The 21,620-nt window shown below is 40.6% G+C and overlaps 1 protein-coding gene across 3 annotated transcripts; it reads left to right on the top strand.

Annotated features, from left to right (window-relative positions):
* The first annotated feature begins 329 nt into the window (after window positions 1-329).
* Window positions 330-20,629, top strand: wnk2 (WNK lysine deficient protein kinase 2). Of its 3 annotated transcripts, none has more exons than XM_077726397.1 (27): window positions 330-1,824; window positions 5,961-6,133; window positions 6,206-6,426; window positions 6,523-6,680; window positions 7,208-7,296; window positions 7,481-7,700; window positions 7,950-8,208; window positions 8,590-8,852; window positions 10,071-10,193; window positions 10,635-10,745; window positions 11,295-11,867; window positions 12,187-12,233; window positions 12,337-12,499; window positions 12,588-12,704; window positions 12,790-12,960; window positions 13,187-13,229; window positions 13,295-13,444; window positions 13,535-14,388; window positions 14,589-14,646; window positions 14,770-14,834; window positions 14,916-15,496; window positions 15,681-15,913; window positions 16,457-16,687; window positions 16,829-16,903; window positions 17,945-17,989; window positions 18,304-18,620; window positions 19,299-20,629. In XM_077726397.1, exons 1-27 carry the CDS (start codon window positions 1,171-1,173, stop codon window positions 19,572-19,574), a joined length of 6,270 nt encoding a protein of 2,089 aa, XP_077582523.1. In that variant the 5' UTR covers window positions 330-1,170; the 3' UTR covers window positions 19,575-20,629. The 3 variants fall into 3 exon arrangements, with proteins under 3 accessions (XP_077582523.1, XP_077582522.1, XP_077582524.1); XM_077726396.1 differs by having other exon boundaries at window positions 16,829-16,927; XM_077726398.1 differs by lacking the exon at window positions 16,829-16,903.
* Window positions 20,630-21,620: the final 991 nt, after the last annotated feature.

Below are 21,620 nucleotides of genomic sequence, written 5' to 3'. Positions count from 1 at the left end.
GCTAGATTGGCATATGGGTCAAAATGTTGTGTTTTGTCCTTGTTTGGATCAAAGAAATCACCCAGCAATCACTTTTTAATCAAAAAAATTCAGCACCCCCTGCTACTCTAGTGAGGATAAATCTATTCAGCAAACGAGGTGAGTTGAGATATAATTGTGAATCATGGGCGGTCTTATATGCGAGAAATGGTAAAAATCACCGATTTTAAGGCGAGGAAAAAACTGTAACTGTTGCGAGGGGGAAAACGCTTTGCCACTTGTCACTTTCCACAGGTTATCCACGTGGGTGGGGCCATCAAATGGCACATCCCACAGAGAGAGAGAGGGATGGGGGAAAGAGCGAGAGAGGATTGCTTGTTTTACCAAAGATGGTCCAGTACTACAAGGCTGACAGCACACCAGAAGTCCAGGAGGGAGTCCAGTCGCCTAAAATCTGGATGGGAAGGGGGTGCAGTCGGGGCGTGGGCTTATTTTTTTGCTGTCAAATAGTCCCACGCGCTCCCTTTCGTGCAGAGACGAAAGCCAGGGCTGTGTCGTGTGGGGAGGGCTTGGGAAGTGTGCCGCCGCAGTCATCATATAATCTGATAAGAGCTTCCATTCTATCCTCCTGCCCCCCTGCACTGCGCTCCGGGATGTCACTCGTGGGAGAAAAGTGTGTGTGGTCAGGGCTAAAGAAGCCGTGGTATTTCCACCCGGATGCCGGCTATTTAGCGGGTGTGTCGCGCTGCATGCCATATGCGCACTTTGCCTTTACCGTAATGTACATAGGAATTGGCGTGTAGCACATTCCAAACAACCCGATTGATCACAAAAGATTTTATTTTTGGGGTGTGTTTTTGTTTATTTTCTGTTTATGGTATGTTTCAATATAGTGTAGTAGCATCGAGTGGGTCTGTCATCCTTCTGCAACAAGGTGAACGGTGAGGAGAACTTGTGCGGGTAAAAAGTGCGCATCCTCCCTCCCAGCTGGACATTTTTTTTTCCGGGAGGAGGGATGCTCCGGATCCCAAATAAACTGGAGGTCGCACATTGGGAGCTTCCGAACTGCGTCACTGCTAGCGAGTGCGGCTGCAGGTAGGCGAGTCAGCTGTCCCTCCTCCATCGGAGAGGACCGCCGCTCCTCATCCGCATCCTGCGCACGCAATGCCGCGGAACTGAAAGGCAGCGGGGATGCATGCGGCGGAGGATTCGACCAAAGATCCGCCATTTGGCTCCACGTTTTCCTCAGCACCCGATTTGGACTCGGACATTAACGCTAATGCCTTGACAAGGCACGTTGACAACGGGGCGGATGACAATGTCAACATCCGGAACACGGCCATGCGAGGAGCCAGCGACCCCAGCGCTTATCCGCCCTCAGACTACCGAGGGCTCGTGCGACAGAGGTTCATTCGGCGGAGTTTGTGGCTTTCAGACTCCGAGGACCACACGCCAGATTCGGGTGACACTGTCAGCAGCAGTAGCGCAACACCGGTGGCCAACATCGACCTGCGCTCCATCGTTGGTCGGACTCAGAGTCGGACTTTGCAGTCGAAAAAGTCGAGATCGGAAAGTCAGCCGGAAGGGGACGAGGACGCGGAGACCGGCGAGGAGAGACATGACACGTGCCAAAGCCAGGTCAAGGAAGAGGGCGTGGCATGTGACGTCACAGGCAAAGCAGGAAGTGATGAGAATGAAGAGGAGCCGGGGATGAAGGCCGTGTCCACCTCACCTGGTGGCCGATTCCTCAAATTCGACATTGAGTTGGGGAGGGGGTCCTTCAAAACGGTCTACAAAGGCCTTGACACGGAAACATGGGTTGAAGTTGCATGGTGCGAGCTCCAGGTGAGTGTAATATACCAACTGCAACCCTGCACAACTGAGATCAATTGCAAGTTCAATAACAATATCAGACTAAAATTGCACACAAAAGATGAAAAAATAGTGTAGCACGAGCGTGCATAAGGTACTAAAGATGGAAATTAGACTCTTACTGCAAAATAACAACTAATTAATGGGAAAAGTGCTTGAGCATGGGGATGGAACCGATGGCTTGCAAGCCATACATGGCTTTCTGCAAACTTACAAGTTGAAATGTAGCTCAAGCGTTGCTGTAATCATACATTTTATTTCATTAGACTCCCATGGTAAATGCATACTCCCATTGATACTCATTGATTAGCAATGTTGTTAAAATAATTCTGAGACTTTCTGTATTGGAAGTGTTGAAATGATAACAACATCACGAGTGCTAACTTTCTGTTTTTAATAAATGTAGAAAACTATAGATTTTTTTTCAGGAGGGAAAATATAAATACATATATTTTTTGAATATCCTTATATTTTTCAATTATTTTATTGCTTGTAGCCCTTAACACATTCACCTCCATAGACCGTTGAAGACATCAAATCCATTACAGTTTGGAAAGCTGCAATTAAGTCATCATGTCTAACTGTTATTGATGGCGATGGACATCCAATCCAATTTGACTGGGGGGGTTGACAATGATACAACGATCGCTGGCAGCCCTCCCAGTCAAAATTGATGGGGGGTCTATCGCCTTGAATGGTGGCGAATGAGTTAATACTTAAAATCTATTGTTTTGGGACTGTATTAGTTCTTATTGGATTAATGAGTTTTTGAACCAACTTGACGTAGAAATAAACTTATCTGCTGTTAAATGTAACTTGGCACCTTTCTAATCTGTATACCGTATGGCATAATCTAATAATCAGTGTAAATACCATCCATGTGACGCACAGATTAGTCTGTTGACAGACCAGTAGACCTCAGTTACCCTTTCATAACTTTAAATGGTCCATGGGAAAGCAATCTAAACTTTCAGAATAACTATCAGACACAATATATACTTTATTTAAACGGCTTGTAAAGAGGAATTCGTAGTATTTGAGAGATTTAAAATATAAAAAGGTGATATTTTACAAGACTTTTTAATTGAATTCTGTATCCCTGATTTAGATGTAGACACTGTGGAGCAGATGCAGTGGACCATGAAATCAAGACTGAGTCAGCAACTTAGCTCAAGTCTATGAGCTTGCAATTTACAATAAATTCTCCTAATGGCAATAACATCATGTCTTAGGCTCACGCTGACTGGCAAAGTCAATGTATTGATTCAACCGGGTTCTCATCTCGGAGAAAATTATCTAGTTGTTTAGAGGATTCCTATGCAGTGTCTGTCAGGGCTTACATGGAAAAGTTATCAAATGCAATGTTAAAAAGTGATATTTTGATATGATGAAATGATAATATCTATACAAAATCGAGAAAATAAGTTGACATAAACAAGGGTAAAAATGAGACCAAGGTGAATTTCAAATCTTGCATCATCATTAATGTGATCAATAACCTTTCATTTGTTTTTTCCATGTCAAATATTAGTTTGCTGTTAATAGCAATACATTATTTTGAAAATTATTTTTAATTTTTATTTTTTACCAATCATTAACTTGTTTCTTTTCATGTCAAATAGGAGTTTTCTAAAAGAAATACAATTGAAGGAATGAAAGATCCTACTAAAGAATACTTAATCTTGAATACTTCCTGCCATCTGTCACCAGAAAAAGAGCTATTATTACTGCACTACTAAAGAGGAGGGTGGGGGAATCCATTTTGGGGATGTGCACAGGAAAGACACGCTCTTGTGCACCGAGTATGACTGTGCAGAGTGTGAGACTGCGAGTGTATTTATGTGTTATCTGCGTAACTTCTTAGTGAGATCTTGCAATGATTCAACTAACCCCCTCTATCTCTCTTGAGACCATGATTTGCCCTTTCTTGCTTAGGCACCGTGCTTACAGCAAGGAACTGTTGTATAAACCACCGCATGACACAGCAGAATCCGACTACTAGTAGTAAAGTGGAGGCTCACATAAATCACATCTTTGAAGGGGCTGGCTGAGAAATGCCTAGCAAACGCATGCAGGAAAATATGAATGAAAGAAATGTATCGGCATTTCACCACCTTTTGAGCTATTTTTTTTTCAGTGTTAGCTATTTGATTTGATTGATCAGGGTATACTAAATTCTAAACACAAGGTTATTTGTTGTGTTGCACCACAATTGCCTCTAGGGAGTAAATCCTGCTGATGCAGCCTTCTTCAGCAAAGGTTGCGAGGGCAAAGTATGACTTGAGGACACAATAATGTGTGGAATTATTGTATATGAAATCACTGCCATCAAAAATGTGAACAGGTAGACCAGAACACTAGCGTTTCTACTCAATTTCTTTTTTAATATAGCTTGAAGGACTACCCAAAGGATCCAGTAAAATTCTTAGCAAGGCATTAATGATCCTAAGCAACAGGGTGACCTAGAAGTGAGCAAAACGATCAAAATGCAAAGTGGCAGGTATTGTGCAGGTTGTTCCAAAAGCTCACTCCTTTCTTTTAGTACTCCCCCCCCCCTTTCTTTTATCATTCAGATAAGCGTGAGGCCTTAAGCGTTTGACAATTTAACCTTAGAAGTTTTAGTAAGCGTATAATTGCCTTGTCCATGGCCCAACAATTCAGTCTAGTTTAGTTGTAAAATTGCTACTTGGTAAGAAGTTTTCTGTTCCCCGCTACAATCTGTGGCTGTTGATGAACTGTAGGAGGCTACAGAAAAACAATTACACTAATGTCTAGTATTGCTGAGCCCATAAGTACTCAATTTATGCTTACAACAACAGCAAAATGTAAACTCTCAAATGCGGAAATTGATTCAAAAGCTATAATCTATCTGAATGACATCTGAAACCAAATAAAACGATTCTGACCTTCCCTTCTGCTAGACTCGTATATACTGTAGTTATAAATATCTCTGTATATATCATGTACACACTCCTCAGAACCATTCCTAGAAATGTTCACGAGAAAGACTGTTTTAAGGAAAGGATGGCTACTAAATAAAAACAAAATTGTGCTTAGTGCATATTTTATCCAAAATGTCTGTCTCCCTCACAGTATTATGAGAGATAATATATCTGCAAAAGCTCTATGCACATTGAGCAAAACCTGTACTAGCGCATTATGCCAGGTTCTATCTTGCCAGAAAGAAAAATGAATATTTTACCATAATGCTGTAGCAACTGAGCCAGGCGTCTTCAAAAAAAAGTGTTTTCTACAATTAGATAAAAAGGAAGAAAGGTGTTCAATTTTTTCAATTTGCATTAAGTCATGCTTACTTAGACTTGATAGAGGCTCATTTGGTAGAAGGCCACAAATTGTGAAAACCAAACCAAGAGTGGTGCAGAGCAGACGTAATTTGAGATGCCTGTAGCTGCACACTGCTCAGGTCACGACGGCCTAATGTTATCCGACTCCTCAGCATTAGTCGATAATCGATGCCCACAAAGTACTGCGTAACGTCTGTTTCAGAGCACCCTTCATAATTTAGTTGAAAGGTGCAGAACTTAACAAGCAAAAATGTCACGTCGTGTTTATGTGCTAAGTCAAAATTTATGTACAATACACTATCAGCTTGTTTACCAACTATACAACAAGAAGGCAGGACAAATGTACCTACATTAATCACACATTTGTATAAAGTACAAAAAGAAAACATCTTTCTAATATTTGCATGTGTGAATTCAATGTAATGTTATGTCATATGTGTCTGACAATATGTTTCATGTATACACTGTTGTTTTTGTTCAACACACAAAAAAGAAAGGGCTAAAATGGACCCCCATGTTTTCCTTTACACCAGAGACATGTTCACTCTCAACATCACCTGCAGGCAGTTCACAATTTTCTTACGAAGTTATTTCAACAGTTTGAATGTTTGTTTTGTATATGCCTAGTCAATGGGCCACATGAATATAGTATACATTTTCCTGTGTCTGTCTTCTCACCCTCTTGCTAATGTGACAGTGAAATTTCCTCAATACGGGATGAATAAAGTCATCTAATCTAATCTAATAGGACAATTGAATTTAAGCGTATTAAAAACATAACCACCTTTTAACCTTTTTCCCAAGGAGCGGAAACTATCCAAAGTGGAGAGACAGAGGTTCAAAGAGGAGGCAGAGATGTTGAAGGCTCTGCAGCATCCCAACATTGTACGATTTTATGACTTTTGGGAATCGCCGTTAAAAGGAAAAAAGTGCATAGTTCTGGTGACAGAACTAATGACCTCAGGGACACTGAAAACGTAAGTGACACCATCCACTCCGTAAGCTCATCTCTGGCATTTGCCAAATGCTGAATTCAATTTCTCATTCAGGTATTTGAAGCGCTTTAAGGTGATGAAACCAAAAGTTCTTCGGAGCTGGTGCAGGCAAATCCTGAAGGGCCTCCACTTCCTTCATACCAGGACACCTCCAATTATCCACAGAGACCTCAAGTGTGACAACATCTTCATCACGGGTCCAACGGGATCAGTCAAGATTGGTGATCTGGGCTTAGCAACTCTGAAGAGGGCTTCCTTTGCTAAAAGTGTTATTGGTTAGCCCCTAACTCTGATGATTTCCTTTAAAATTGAATGGCCATTAATTGCAGTCTTTGGCTGTATACGTTACATGATGTCTCTTAATGGTCTAGGTACACCAGAGTTTATGGCCCCGGAGATGTATGAGGAGCATTATGATGAAAGTGTGGATGTGTACGCCTTTGGAATGTGCATGCTGGAGATGGCCACATCTGAATATCCATACTCAGAGTGTCAAAATGCGGCACAAATCTACCGCAAAGTCACCAGCGTGAGTCATGTTGTCGTGCATCTGGACATTTTGACAAACCACGGATAATAGAAAATCATTTTTATTGAGACCGGTTTAACAGTAATTCGATTTAATTGTGATTTTTTTCCAATCTGTGTTCATAGTTTTTCTTTCATTTACCAAAAGCATATACACATTTTGTGAGGTTTTAGTGGGGTTTTATATTGAAGTGTTAGCCTTTTTGATTGGTAAACAAATCTGCTTTGCCTAATCACACAGCCTCATCATGCGCACTAATTAATATTTTAGTGTAATTCCATTTGTGTATTTTCTACAGTAAGTAATACTGCTACCTTCACGCATATAAACCCAAATGGATAATATAATACTGTATGTGCATGGTATGTAATGAATTATTGCATATTATTCACAGATAAAGAAATGAAAAAAAATGCAAAAATATTATTCTTATTAAAACATTTTAAATTTGTGAATTTTTTTGTTTGTTTTTGCACTGCCGTACACACCATGGCTCAGTTGCCTGACTTTTTTTTCCTCTCTTTTAGGGGGTAAAACCTGCTAGCTACAGCAAAGTAAGCGATCCAGAAATTAAGGAGATCATTGGAGAGTGTATTTGTCACAGATGGGAGGAAAGGTAAGTGTGTTATATAAATCTTATGTATGCAGGCTGACATAGGACCTTTACTCTGTTGTTATGTTGCTACTCCCGTCTTATGACGTCGATACCACTATTTGTCTATTGCTGTGACATGGTCTGTTTTGTTATGTGTGTCATTCAGTGACCTACACTCCATAAGTGTTTTATCTGTTTTCTACAGGTACTCCATCAAGGACCTTCTAAATCACGCCTTCTTTGCAGAAGATACAGGTGTTAGGGTGGAGCTCAATGAAGAAGATGATGGGAAAAAATCCTCCATTGCTTTGAAACTGTGGGTCGAGGATTCTAAAAAGCTGAAGGGAAAGTACAAAGATTCTGGTGCAATTGAGTTCACTTTTGACTTGGTGAATGAAGACCCCGAAGTTGTGGCACAAGAAATGGTAAACATGATTGTTATGTAATGCGATCGGTTTACTGTTTCCCATTGATGAGGCAATGACAACTATTAACCTCTATTTGTGGTGCAGTGCAATTGTTTTTTGCCCCTTTAATAATGCAGAATTTTGAATAGCACCACAATAGATGATTTCTTAATTACAGTACGACCATTTGTTATAGTATCGGTGCATTAAAATACCTTATACAAAGTACCACATGTGTATTGAAAGTGTCTTCTCTGTATTTCACAGGTGGAGTCTGGGTTTTTCCTTGACTGTGATGTGAAGGTTGTTGGGAAGTCAATCCGAGATCGTGTGGCTCTCATCAAATGGAGAAGGGAGCGAACAGTCCCATTGGGAAATGGTGAAGTCTCTGTGAAGAAGACACAGCAGAACCTCCTGCAAGTGCCCGGACAACAAGATACCACGTTTGCTACAACCGAGTTTGACGATCAAGACGTGGAGCAGCAGACCTTGATTTGTACAGTCCCGGTCACTACTTCTACCACATGTAAGAAATTGCAAATAAACATATATGCCACTTCATAAAATGTGAGATGGAATGAAGGCTTTTTAATAAGATTTTTTTTGCCATTTTCTCACATTTTAAGTCCAAATTCAACCCAGGACCACCATAATTATTTTTCCGATTCTGGTCGCATTACAAATATTTTATTAATAGTAGGGTAAAGACAGGCAAAAACCTTTTTATTTTTAAAGTGCATGTCTGGCTTTAGTGGAATGACTCGCACACGCATTCATTAAGACTGCATTTTATCACTTGGGTGGTGATTTTAAAATGAAATATTACTCCATTGTCACCACCTTGAATGGATCCTTGTCCCAACTATGTCCTTTCTACTAATGACAAAGTTCACTAACTCTCTTACAGCAGACATTGGCATGAACTCTGCCATCCAATCAGATGATCTCATCAAACAGCAAAATGGTTCTTACCAATCCCTCCCCGAGAACATCTGCACAACTCAGTCAGTCAGCAGTCCTCCTGAACAGCAGGGGCCGTCTCATCTAACCACAGCACAGGCCTCACATGACCAGTACATCCAAGAATCCATACAATTACATCAGGGAGCCTACCAGCAAACCATAAGTCTGATAGATGCTGGGACCTACCAGCCAGATGAGCCTCAAACAGTAAGTGGCTAAACCGCTCCATTTAAAAATGTCTTTGTATTAATTACACATTTCTATGCCTCATCAGTGTCACAACAGTGATGACTTTATAAGCCATGACATTTCCACTGGCAGACGTGGAAGTGCCTCCCAGTTTGAGATGTTGCAGTGTAGGACTCACCCAAGAGTGTGTTTATCCGGCTCATACACCAGGCACAAATCATGTTCTAAATGCTCTTTGTCCTCATCTGCTCTCCTGTCCCCCCATCAATTTTGTCATGGTGACTCGGCAAGCCATTACACCTCAAGTCTCCTTCACCACTCAGAGCAAGGACACAAGGTTCCCTGCAGGTCACAGCCTCATCACCCCTGTAGAACTTGTATATCTCTTCTTCAGGTGGACAAGACCAAGAGACGGCTTTCTTTGGCATGTGCACAGGGTCACTCTTTGCCCAAATCTTCCCCGATAATTTCAGTCTCTAAAGCTACCACGCCTACCTCCTTTCCCCTTTCTTTACCTCACAAGTCATCAAAATGTCAATCCCCGCCATTGATTTTGCCTCACTCAGCCTCACATGCTGATCTATGCAGGAATCTGATTGACGGTGGAGATCTCAATTTTCTGAACCACTGTCTCCATCACATCGTCGGGCGTAGGACAAGTTCCCCGACACTTTCTGAGAGTGGTTCTCATCGTCATACTCCTCTTATGTTTGAGCATGTAGACAAAAGTCAGAGTCTTAAAGTTCCACTGTTCTCTTCTAATCCCTGTTCAAACAAAAGGCTCCTCTCTCCAACATTTAACAGCAAAGTCAGCGCAGATACGCCGGTAGGTTTAGAGCACAAGCTCTCTAGAACAAACCCTGCCACTGCGGCAACCTGCTACATTTTTTATGACACTGCAAGCTGCTTCTTTCTGTAAGCATCGGCATAGAAATGTGAAACAAACACTATCCTCCTGCTTATCCCAAAGGAAGCTTTCACTTTAGGTAGGCTGGCCTAGAGCATATGAAAAGTATGTGTGATGGTTCACTAAATAATATGCAGGCCTAGTGAGTCATGACCATGCAATTTCTCTTTTTTCATCCCGCTGCCCTCTTGGATTCCTGGCCAAAAAAAAACATTATACCTCTTCCCTGCTTTAGCAGATAGAGCATTTTGACCTAGAGAGGCAAAGTACACTTTTGGGTCATGAGTCATTGTGTAGTTAATGTGAGCCGTCTGTGTTGTTTCTGACAGACAGTTTCTGCTCCATCAACACCAGCCCCCCCAACACCCCACAGTAGACAGACAGCACAAAGCTTCCCAGCAGCAACGGCTGTTGTACTGACACAATTTACTGCTCAACATGTCCGGGACCAGGTACATGGGGCATGGGCCATTAGAACTATTTAAATTTGTCATATAAAGAGAAGATGGCAATACAGTCATGCAACTTTAAAAAAAAAAAAAAAAAACTACTGATTAATTCGTTTTTGGAAGATAAAATAGGATTTCAAACCACGGCACTATCCTTTATTTAAATTACATTAGGAAAAATGGTGCAAATGTTTTGTGACCCTACTTTATTCTGGAAAGTATTCTTTATTTCTAAAATTACTTTCTATACAAAGCCAAGCTTGCCTATAGTTATTCAATTGTGAGTGTTTGATTGATGTAGTTTTGTGCCAATTTAGAGTATTTTTAGTCATGTTTGTTTCATTTTCCGTGTAACACAGCTTATTGTTACATGGTTAAATGCCTGTGAAGTCATGTTTTTAATTTGTACACACTATAAATTAACACTTTAATTTTTTTCCACAGCAATTATCTTCAGATAATGTTCACCTGAGTCCTCCTGATATGTCGACAAGTTTTCCTCAATCTGCCCCCAGTGCTACCCCTCCTCCACTGCCCATGCACATCAGCACACAGGTCAGTAATATGAAATTGTAGATTCATGAAAGGACAATTTTCTGGGTCAGTTTGTCTTGATACAGTATCTATATGCTTTGTGTTGGCCACCCATTTTCCCCCTCACCATATTATGATTATGCAGGGTGCAGCAATGTCACTTATCTCTCCCCAGCTTTTTTAGAGTTCCCTTCACACTCAATTTCACCCCAGTGCAAATCTTCATTCAGCTTCCGGCACCGTTCAGTTCACACAGTTTCCCAGTATAGCACTCCATGGTACAGTCCTTGCCATTGGCATGACCTTTGCAGTGCCCCTGCATCACAGTGACCCAATTACAAACATTGGTAGTGTATATTACATCCTTCCCACCCTAAATCCCATCACAAGCCCTGTGCAAGAATTGCCTGAACGGGGAGTTGTATTTGACTTGTAGTTCTAATTCTTGGGTGATTAAAAATTAGTTGGTTGAGTGGTACTCAGCCTTTGGTATAATGCATGCATTTGAGCATTTTGAAGCAATTTGTTCTATCCACTATTCAATCCCCCCCAAATGTATTCTTTTCCTAGGTGCAGACAAATACTCCACAGGGAAATTTAGAAGATGTTCAACTTTTGGCCCAATTTCAACCCCTCCCAACTACTATTCCAATGCCTCTCTGGGGAACTGGAACAAATTTGGAAACAGCTGTAGTTGGCACAGACTTAAATGTAGCCTCTGCATTTCAGGCCTCAGCACCAATCGCTGCTGCAATGGATGTCGAAACCCAAACCCCAGCACAATCTGCAGATTTAATCCAACATGCAAATCAAGCAGCAGGCCAACTACCTGCCCAGTCTTCAGTTTTAGCCCCTTGTTATGGAACCATTTCCGTAATAAGTTCACCACAAGTCTCCTCTACAAGCTTGCCTGATTCCTCAGCATCGCAATCAAGCCACATCTGTGTACCAGGATTGGTTTCTGAACCAAGCTCTATCCCACTACCAGCTAAGACTTCTATTCCTTTCTCTTCAGTCCCAGTTCAGCTGCCCACTGGTACTCAGACACCAGTCTCATCTGAATGTGTTAGCCAGCCTGTCACTTGTCAGAAAAAAGAAACAGCATCAGGTTCTTGCAATTTACAGCAGGATCTCTGCACAGAGGTATGCCATCGATGAGACTATATTTTTTTAGGTTTATTTATGTCATGTAGTAGACTATAATATTTATTGTCCAGTCTATTTTTTATAGTAGTGCAGTAGTAAGAAGAATAGCTGTTTTGGTGCTTCCTTAGTTAAGTGGTAATGTGCTAAAAATTGTCAAATTAAGCTCATTTTTGGAGCAGATAAGGGTAGTTCATCACTGTCAATAGTAGCCAGCCAATGAAAATAAAGAAACACATCCGTCCTTTAAAAAAAATAATAATAATCAGCCACCTTCTTAAAATATCTAAACACATTTCAATTCATTTTCTCTCTTTAGGAAGTATTTCAAGAAAAAACAGCAGTGCCGCACTATGCGTGTGACAGGTGTGTGTGTGTGTTATATTTTCTCAATAATATGAGTCTACATTATTTTCAAGTGGACTTTATTAGTGTGCTTAAACAACAATATTTGTCATTTTCTCTTCAGTCCTTACTCCGATGTTGCATCTGGTAAGGAAACAAGTGATGGATACGACAGTTTGGCCAGTTGCGGAAAAGGAGAAGGAAGACACAAAAAACATCATCGAAAGTCGACCCGCACACGTTCTAGACAAGAAAAGACTAGCAAGCCAAAATTAAGCATGCTCAATGTGAGTAAGACAATTTGTATTTTTACAAAACTTAACAATCTCCTAAAACCATATTCTCATTTGCAAAGTGTGGCCTCTGCTCCCACAGGTTTGTAAAACAGGTGACAAGATGGTTGAATGTCAACTCGAAACTCACAATCACAAAATGGTGACATTTAAATTTGATCTCGATGGTGATGCTCCAGAGGAAATTGCCACTTACATGGTTTGTTTTTCATCTAACTTCTGTAATGTGTTTGAAAACAAGACATTTTTCTTCAACTTTTTATTTCTATTTATTTTTACTTCAGGTGGAGAATGGATTTATCCTTTTGGTAGAAAAAGAACTCTTCATCGACCAGTTAAAGGACATTGTAGATAAAGCTGAAGACATGTTGAATGATGACACAGATGGTGAAAGGGTCTGTACTTTGAGTTGTAGTCCTCAACAAGGACAGAATTTTGACGGACAGGCAGGCGAGGTAAGACAAATTTAGCAAAAAAATATCGATATGATAAACCATTGTGCCTGCAATAGATGGACATCAGTATTGTAATGTTTTCAGTAAATGTGAGGTAGTGGATTACCCAAGTCTTTCTTCATGAAATACTTTTGTCCATATAGTGATTAAGAATGGAGCAATCACATTAGTGTGGCACTATAGGAAATGTACCTTTATAACAATTGTTCCAATTTTCCTACTATAGCTTCAACAATGTGGAGCAACCCAACCCGTCTACCAGCAGAATGGTAAATATAGCCTTCACAATACCTTTTAGGTTTCTCTTCATTTTCTGATTTCATGGGTATTGCAGTTCTTCACACAGGAAAGCGATGGTTCATAATATGTCCAGTGGAGGAGACCCCCTTTTCCAGCCAGGAGCCTACATCCGAAAGTACAATGTCCCAATCTCCTAGCAGTTCAGCCAACACACAGCTGCCTTGCAGGCCTTCCACATCGCGAGGTGATTCTTTAGCATCTCCTGTGAAAAATCTGAATATTAAAACCAAAAACATAGCATTGTTATGATACCTTTGTGTTTTCCCCCCTGTAGCTGAAGAGGGTTCCTCCTCCACAATGTCTGGTGGGAGTGGAGGCTTTATCCATGACGTGTATAGTTTCTGTAGCCCTCCTGTTATGTCAAATACGGACCCTCTCCTTTTAGCCAGTCTATCCCCTCCGGTATCTGCACCCCCAGCTCTTCAGTCAGTCCCATCAATGGAGGTGCTTAACAGTGTACATCAAGCACAACCATCTAGAGCTCAAACCTTGCCCACTTCATCTCCACAAACCACCTTTCAACTGGATACACTACAAGGATCCCCTGTGGGTGCCACTTCCCCTGTCCACTCTAATTCACTTATAACAGACATTGCCTGCCCCGTTTCTCTGGCTGAGGAAATACCCTGCTGTCCTCTGGTCATGCCACTGTCACTCGATGTCAGCAGCCCTCCGGGTGGCTCCCCTCTTACTCCACTCCCACCCCAGGAGCCAGGATCAGCCAAAGAGTCACTATCTCTCTCTTACGCTGCTCGTGGTGAACGCCCCCAGCAACCTGTAGTACTCCACCAGCCTTTCTCCAGTGTGGGAGGAGCAAAAGTGTCATCACTACCCCAGAGCCCGGCACCATCTCAGCACTCTGCAGGACATGGAGAGTCAGATGGTGAATCACGACTGGGTCGTGGAGGATTTGTGGACAGCACAATTAAAACGCTAGATGAGAAATTGAGAAACCTACTTTACCAGGAATATGCTCCCATGTATCCATCGGGAAGTATTGCAGAGACACCAGGTTCTGGTACTGAGTATGTCCAATCTCCTCCTGGTCCAGATAGTGCCACAGGAGGGTCAGGAAACAGTACACCAGGTCCAATGGAAGAGAGTCGCTACAGAGCAGGAGAACAATTGGTAGGTTTGATGATCACTGTTGAAGAAAACATGATCAAATACTACCTCTGTATTAATTTTATCTATTCATATCTGTTACTAAATTGTACGCAAAAAGTATATTTAGCTACGGAGAATTATAATTGCTGAACATGTATTTTGTGATAGCTGGAAATCAACATACATTCATGACTCTTTCCATTTTTGTCCATCTCTTTCAGCCCCAAATTCCAGAGAGAATGGATAGTTTAAGCACTCTAAGTGACTCAGCTGTGTGTGGTATGCACTTTACTGTACATTAAGTATAACTTATTTTCTTTAAATATTGCATTTCTCAGTTCTTGCATCTGTGTTTCATTTTTAATTTATATTTTCATTTTATTAACTTGAAATTATCTGCAGCATCCCATTCCAAAAGGCGTGTTTCTCACTCCGTCTCCTGTTCTGGGACAAGAGGCCGCTTTAAGGTGTGTTAACGGAAACAACCAGGCCTCGCCATACATGCCTGTTTAATATAAAATCTTACAATCATGTGTTTTTTTTGTCAGATAATCTCAGTTCCTCCTGAAGTGGCCAACAAACGTGATGTTAAGCAAAGAAGCTGGAGCAGCGTTGCCTGGCCAGCACATCCCACAGGTTACGTTATACCTTCTGAGACGATGACGCCCTCTACCACCATCGGTCGCTTCTCTGTGGTCAGCACAGAAGATGACATCACGCAAAGAACACGTTGCAGTCGCTACTCTGCCCCACCTGACTTCTACCTGGACACTCCTCCCTCTGTCTCTAACTCGAGTTCCTTGCCTCCTACAGTTACCTCAGCCTCAGTACCAGTTGACATAACAGTCCATGCTCGCTTCCCTTCTTCTGACTCAGGGGCTGAGAGCAGCCCTAGCAAAATGCCTCCAGTTACCCCGAGTCGGCAAACTCGCTCTGAGCGCAGAGGAAGTGACTTAATGAAGAGGGCAGTGGCCTTCCTCAGACGTTCAGGGCGGAGCAGCAGCGTACAGAGCTCCGACTCTCCGAGCAGGCATGGAGGCGTTCATGGATCGGCCTACGCAAGCAGTGATAATGACTCTGAGATGGAGGACTCCGACATGAAGAGGGAACTGCAGACACTGCGGGAGAAGTGAGCAGAACATGTTTTCTTTTTCATGTCCGGCACTCTGTTGGTTTCCTCTGATTCTTCTCCAAAATTATAGGCATGCACGAGTATATATTTTAATTGTGATTATGTTTTTGTAAAGGTATATAAGGTAAAAATCGATTGAATTCAATATCCTAATGTATTTTATTCTTCCCAATTATTTTAGACATTTGAGGGAGATCTCAGAGTTGCAGGCCCATCAAAGAGGAGAAGTGGAGCTTTTGTACTTTAAACTTGGCAAAATCCCTCCCTCTGGCCTGACGTCTTCACACGTAGCACCGTCTGCAAGTCGCAGAAAAAGGTCTGGCAAGCATAGGCTGAAACCGGGAAAGCTCCTCAGCCCTCTGGTGCAGCAATTTCGACATGTCACCAATAAAACTGGTGATGCTAACAAAACAAGTTAGTATTATAACACTTTATTGTTACTGTCTCATTTTCCATTCATCATTTGGCCATTTTCGAAACCATTCTTGATAAAATTCACATTACACCAGCTGAGATATTTGAGTGGTCAATGAGAAATATGAACAGGCGAATTTAAGAATACATTTATACATGAAGGCGCTTTCTGAAGGATGCAATCTTGAACAAATGAAAATCCATCACTTTGGATTTATTGGAATATTAAAATGTTGCTGTTTTTGTGTCATAAAATGGCAATGTTAGTTGTTACATTGTTACTCAAAAAAGTGTTACATATTCGAGTACACCATTATTATTATTAGTGTGATGTAATGACTTACATATTTGAGTAAACTATTTTATTATTATTATTATTAGTAGTAGTAGTAGTAGTATTAGTATTAGTGTGACATAATAACTTAAATATTTGAGTAAACCATGATTATTATCATTATTATTATTAGTGTGAGGTAATGACTTACTTATTGATGTTGTATAAGATTTAAGAGGTTTCCACTCCGACACATATGTAAATGTTAGCTGTGCCAGGAGCAGGTGAGACAACTGTGAGTCTAAATGGATCTCCAGCCAGGGCGTGCATCACCCCCCAGGGAAGGGAACCGTTTTGTCCTGGACACATTCCCAACTCCACCTCGGAACCCGTCCAAACTCAACAGCCATGTTCCCTCAAGGGCTCCTTGTCCTCTGATAACATTTATGCTGGACTCTTTCCTGGAGATGGCACCACCACACAAGCTCCTCCAACCCTAGGTCAGTGCACCAAACAAGCACAATTGTTTTTTTTCTTTTCTTGAACCAGCATAATAACAGAACCATTCAGACCATTGTATTATAACATCTACTCTTCTTATTGTGGTGTCTTCTCCCCTCTTTGATTATACTCCTATACAGGCTGGGCTAATTACCCTCAACCACCCGAGAGAGTGACTTATAAATCCAGTAGCAAGCCCAGAGCTAGATTTCTCAGTGGGCCTGTGCCTTTGTCTATCTGTTTGTATCTCTTCTCTTGCTGCTCTGCTTCATTTATGTTCCATATGTGTTTTTTCTCTACTGTTATACTTGCCAATGTATTTACTTTCTTTTGAACATGGCTTTTATTTATTTTTTGGTTCACTTTTGCGTCTGTTTATTCAAATGACTACCGTCAACAAATTGTGATTGGACATTAAGAAGTAAAAATATCAACATAAATAAACTAGTAGCATATGTTTATGCTGTAAATATTTGTATATATTATAAATAATGAGCAAAATTGATGATACCTTTGGAGCGCAGCCTGTCAGGTTTGGATAAACAATATTAATGTTTGAATGCATGAATCTCAGTGGAATTTCACAAATCCACACAGGTTTAAACACTCACTGACCACAACGTTAATGTGCTCATCTAATACTTTTTATTGCATGAACGACATTAGAAGTTCAGTTTGTTTCTAATGTTTTAGTTGCTTATCTTAGAATCATAAGGCAGATAACATACTGGCAAATAGTTGTCAGAATTATAATGCGCAGTACCACAACTGCAATGGTGTACTCTGTTGTTAAAGTCATAACAAGATTTATTTTCTATGGTTACTGCTATGTTTTTTTTCAATTAATTCCATGACATTATTTACATTTTAGTTCATCAATGTTCATAGTTGCGAGGGAGGATAAGCAGTACAGAAAATAAATGAATGAGTTTTGATGAGCATCTCAAAAGAAAGTAGGTGGTTCAGTGAGTGTACATTATTTATGTTCTGTATGTTTGAGCCAATCATATTGCATTGATATTATAGCAAGCATGCATATTATTTTGTTTTATTCATAAATCTGCCTTTCTTCCTCTCTGCTTCTCACGCTGCACTTTGCTGTTGCGCTTTTCAAGGAGGCTGACTTCTGTGCTTCTAACTGCATTTTTTTTCTTTTAGTTAGTGGCTCAGCTGCCTTCTTAAATCATGTTGTTGTCACATGCACTTCTCTATTGGACTTTTCAGATCAGTTTTGTAATATGTGTTTTGTCTTATAGGGTCAACACTGAAGCGACTGTGTCTCGGCAAAGAGCGAGGCAACAGTATGTAGTTGATTTATGTATATTTATGACATCACTGTTTCGATTTATACTTGTTAAGTTACTCTGTTGTGTAATTACAACAGAATTATTGTTTCTTACCTGATATATTTCATTCTTGTGCCTATCAATATACGCAGATTCCAAACAGCATGAAAAATAATACATTTCAGACAAATTAATTGGAATTTGACAATATACTGGCACATTAATAATCTGCACTCTAGCATCTAAAATATACTATTACACCCTGATTTGGAATCACTGCTGTCATCACTATTAAATCATTTTTCTGTGTTTTTTTTTCATCATGCCAGGAGCCGGTGCTGGGTTAGGAGTTGTTAATCCACCTCACCAACCTCCCACTGGTGCCACACCACCACCTCATCAGCCAGTGATGGGACTGGCACAAGCTCAAGCCAATAACAGCAATAACAAGACCGGCACCTTCACCTACTCTTCCATTAATGTCAGTGAAATCAACATGCCTGAAGATCTGCAAAGACTAATGGATGACTGGACGCAGGAAGTTCTTATTGTGACGCAGAGGCCGCGTACTAACTCTCTGCACATTGGGGGACAACGGCAGTTGAGTCAGATGGTTGCGCCGGGTCAGCTTGCAAATACCTCAGAGGTGAGTTTCCAGTGTATCACCTGTACGTTATCTTAAATATGTCAAACACTGTATAGGGGGTTAAAAGCAAACAGGACAAAGCTGTAGTAGAGCAAATACAATTTGTTATTTGAAGATGTTTGGGAAAACATCTACAATTCATATTAAACCAATGTCATATGACAATTTAAAATATCCAGTAAACCACACAGGCTTTTAATCTTGGAGGGAAGAACCGCTTATCCTCACAAGGGTTACGGGGGATAGTGGAGCCTATCCAAGCAGACTTCAGGCACAAGGTGAGGAATAACCTGAAATAGTGGCCAGCCAATCGCAGTGCACAAGGAGACGGACAACTATTCGTGCTCACACTCATTCCTAGGTGCAATATAGTGTTCAATCAGACTACCATGCATGATTTTGGAATGTGTGAGGAAACCATCTCACATCTAAGGACTGATTATCGAGTCTTAAGTCTGGAGAACAAATTTAACCTTCTGGCAGCTCGGGAAATCATTGCCTGTTCAGTTGATACATGTTTTATGATAGCTACAGATAACATTTTGCCCTTTAAAAACATTCAATCGAGTTATAGCTCAAGTAGGATAACCTCATCGATGATTAACTCTTGTCTACAATTATAAGGTAGAATCCCTTCTATTGAAGTCAATGCAACTAATCTATGATTTAACCCGCAAGGTGTCATCATGGATGACTCCGGGTGTCGAAACCGGCCACCTTCCTACATCGTGGCCTGACAGCACCGCCATGGCGATAATCAACAAGTCCCCCACAGGACCCGGGACCATTAGTCAGCGCCTTTCTTCCACCCCTCTTTCTCTTCGCCAGTCGCTTCAGATGCCCTTGGTCTATCCTTCCAAAATCTATGCCTTTCCCAGTCCTCGCTTAAGCCAAGTTGCTTCCGTCTCAAATACGTCAAAGAAAACACCAGATCCCAAAACAAGAACTCTTTAAACATGAGCAGTTCTGTCTTCCAAGTCTTTTACCAAAAAGAAAACGTCATTGTAGTGTTATCCATGACGTGCACAGTGTACATAGTGTAATTAAACAGCGCGCATTTGCTGCTGTTTCATTTGCATACCTCCTGTTCATAATATCATATTATTATTGAGTGCAGCATCATGGCACATTTTGAAGTTAGTTTCAAAATGATGATTTATTTCATTCCGTGTATGTAAATGTATTTAAGTATTGTTATATTCAATACTGAGATTTACAGTCATGTCACCCAATGGGAATGGCTATCATGTGTAATATAGGACTTGTTGTTTGTCTGTACATAGATTTTACAGTCAACAGCAGATGATCCTTAGATTTTTGCCGCAGCTACTGTATGTGTCTCAGTACAAGACCTGAGCAGTCAATATCATCAGCCACCACTGTGAAGACTAGAGTAAGGATCTGGTCTATCAGACCATAATGAAAATGACCCCCTCGGCCCACATCAATGAAATGCTTCCAGCATAAGTGCTTGGAAAATATTGTATAAAAGAGATTGGAATGAACTTTACCGTGAAAACCACCTGTGAGTGTGCCTTGTATTGTAATTTCTGAAGAAGAGCATTTAGGTCTGAAGCAACCATGAGTTTCATCAATCTTTCCTTCAATTATGTGATTATAATGATTAAAAAAAAAGGTAGGAAATTACATTTTCATTCAAATGCTGTCATACCGGTTATAAAATATTGCAGGTTGTAAAACAAAAGAACAAAATATCAACCCAGTGTATACTATGAGCTTCAATTGATCCTAATTTGTTTGTTCCTTTTAACTTCTTTTAAAGTATTGGAAAAAGATGTCTGTTCAGAAGAAGAAATTGACCCAGAGACTGGCACAGGATCCGTAATGGCATGGAGGTCTCCAAAATATGAGAAGTACCCTAAATGTCCTTTACCTCTTGTACATCTGTAGCTTTACATATTGTTGCCTTTAAGGGAGGGTTTCAAAGTTTCTGTGTGGTTGGTTGAGTGATCATGTTGCAATAGCATAAAGTACACCAAGAATGTGAATTACTGATAAGCTTGTATAATGTCATTTTTTACATTGCAATATTATATTTATCTGTCCTTTGTCATTCTAAACAATCTTCCAAATATTGTGCCATCCCTTTAATTCTGATTTTTTTCCCCTCAGTCCTGAAAACGTCGTTTTATCACCATCTGACTCGCACAAATCTAGGTTAGTAGAAGGTTTTCGGAGGGTTTAGGGCAGGGGTCGGGAACATTTTTGACAGAGAGAGCCATAAACAATTCATATTTTCAATTGTTATTCATTAAGAGCCATACACAGGATTTACTAGAAGTAAAAGTACATAAAAATGCATACATTTTTAGTTATTTCACTGCCTTTACAGTAGAAAAAGTCTCAGAATTATGTTGACAAAATTGTTACCCTGATGCTAATCAATGGGATGCATGCATGCATGAGGCTTTAACATTAGACTAGATTAGATATCTGTATTGGGGAAATGTCACTGTCATAGTAGCAAGAGGGTGAGAATACAGACACAGTAAAAGTTCTCCTAAAGCTTACCTTCATCAACTTTAGTCCCATAGCAAGAAAAGTTGAATTGGCAGAGGGTGCTTTCTCAAACAAGGATGTGATCCACTAACACTATCTTTAAGATTTAAGACTCCTAATATCCTTGCAATTGTACTTTTAAAAGAGTGCATTTAAACCATTTATTGCATTTCCTGGTAGCTCATTCATTATTTGCTTTACGTAATTGTTGACAAAGTGGTGGACATTGCCCCATCTTTGTGAAAACTTTCCGGAATACTTCAAGCCCTCACCTGCCCGCACGGAAAGTCAGGTGAGTGAACACCTACAGTCCTACACTATCAAGCAGCAGGCATTGAAGACAATGAAATTACATAAAACTGTACTGTATACAATATTTACCATAAAAAGTATTTTAGATTAAGGAAAATATTTTACGGCGGCCTGTTGGTGCAAGTGGTTAGTGCGTCAGCCTCACAGCTCTGGGGTCCTGGGTTCAAA

Source organism: Stigmatopora nigra, chromosome 10 (genome assembly GCF_051989575.1).
Source record: "Stigmatopora nigra isolate UIUO_SnigA chromosome 10, RoL_Snig_1.1, whole genome shotgun sequence".
Classification (NCBI taxonomy): Eukaryota; Metazoa; Chordata; class Actinopteri; order Syngnathiformes; family Syngnathidae; genus Stigmatopora; species Stigmatopora nigra.
Note: the sequence above shows the minus strand (reverse complement) of the source record. Positions and strands in the feature narration are given on the sequence as shown.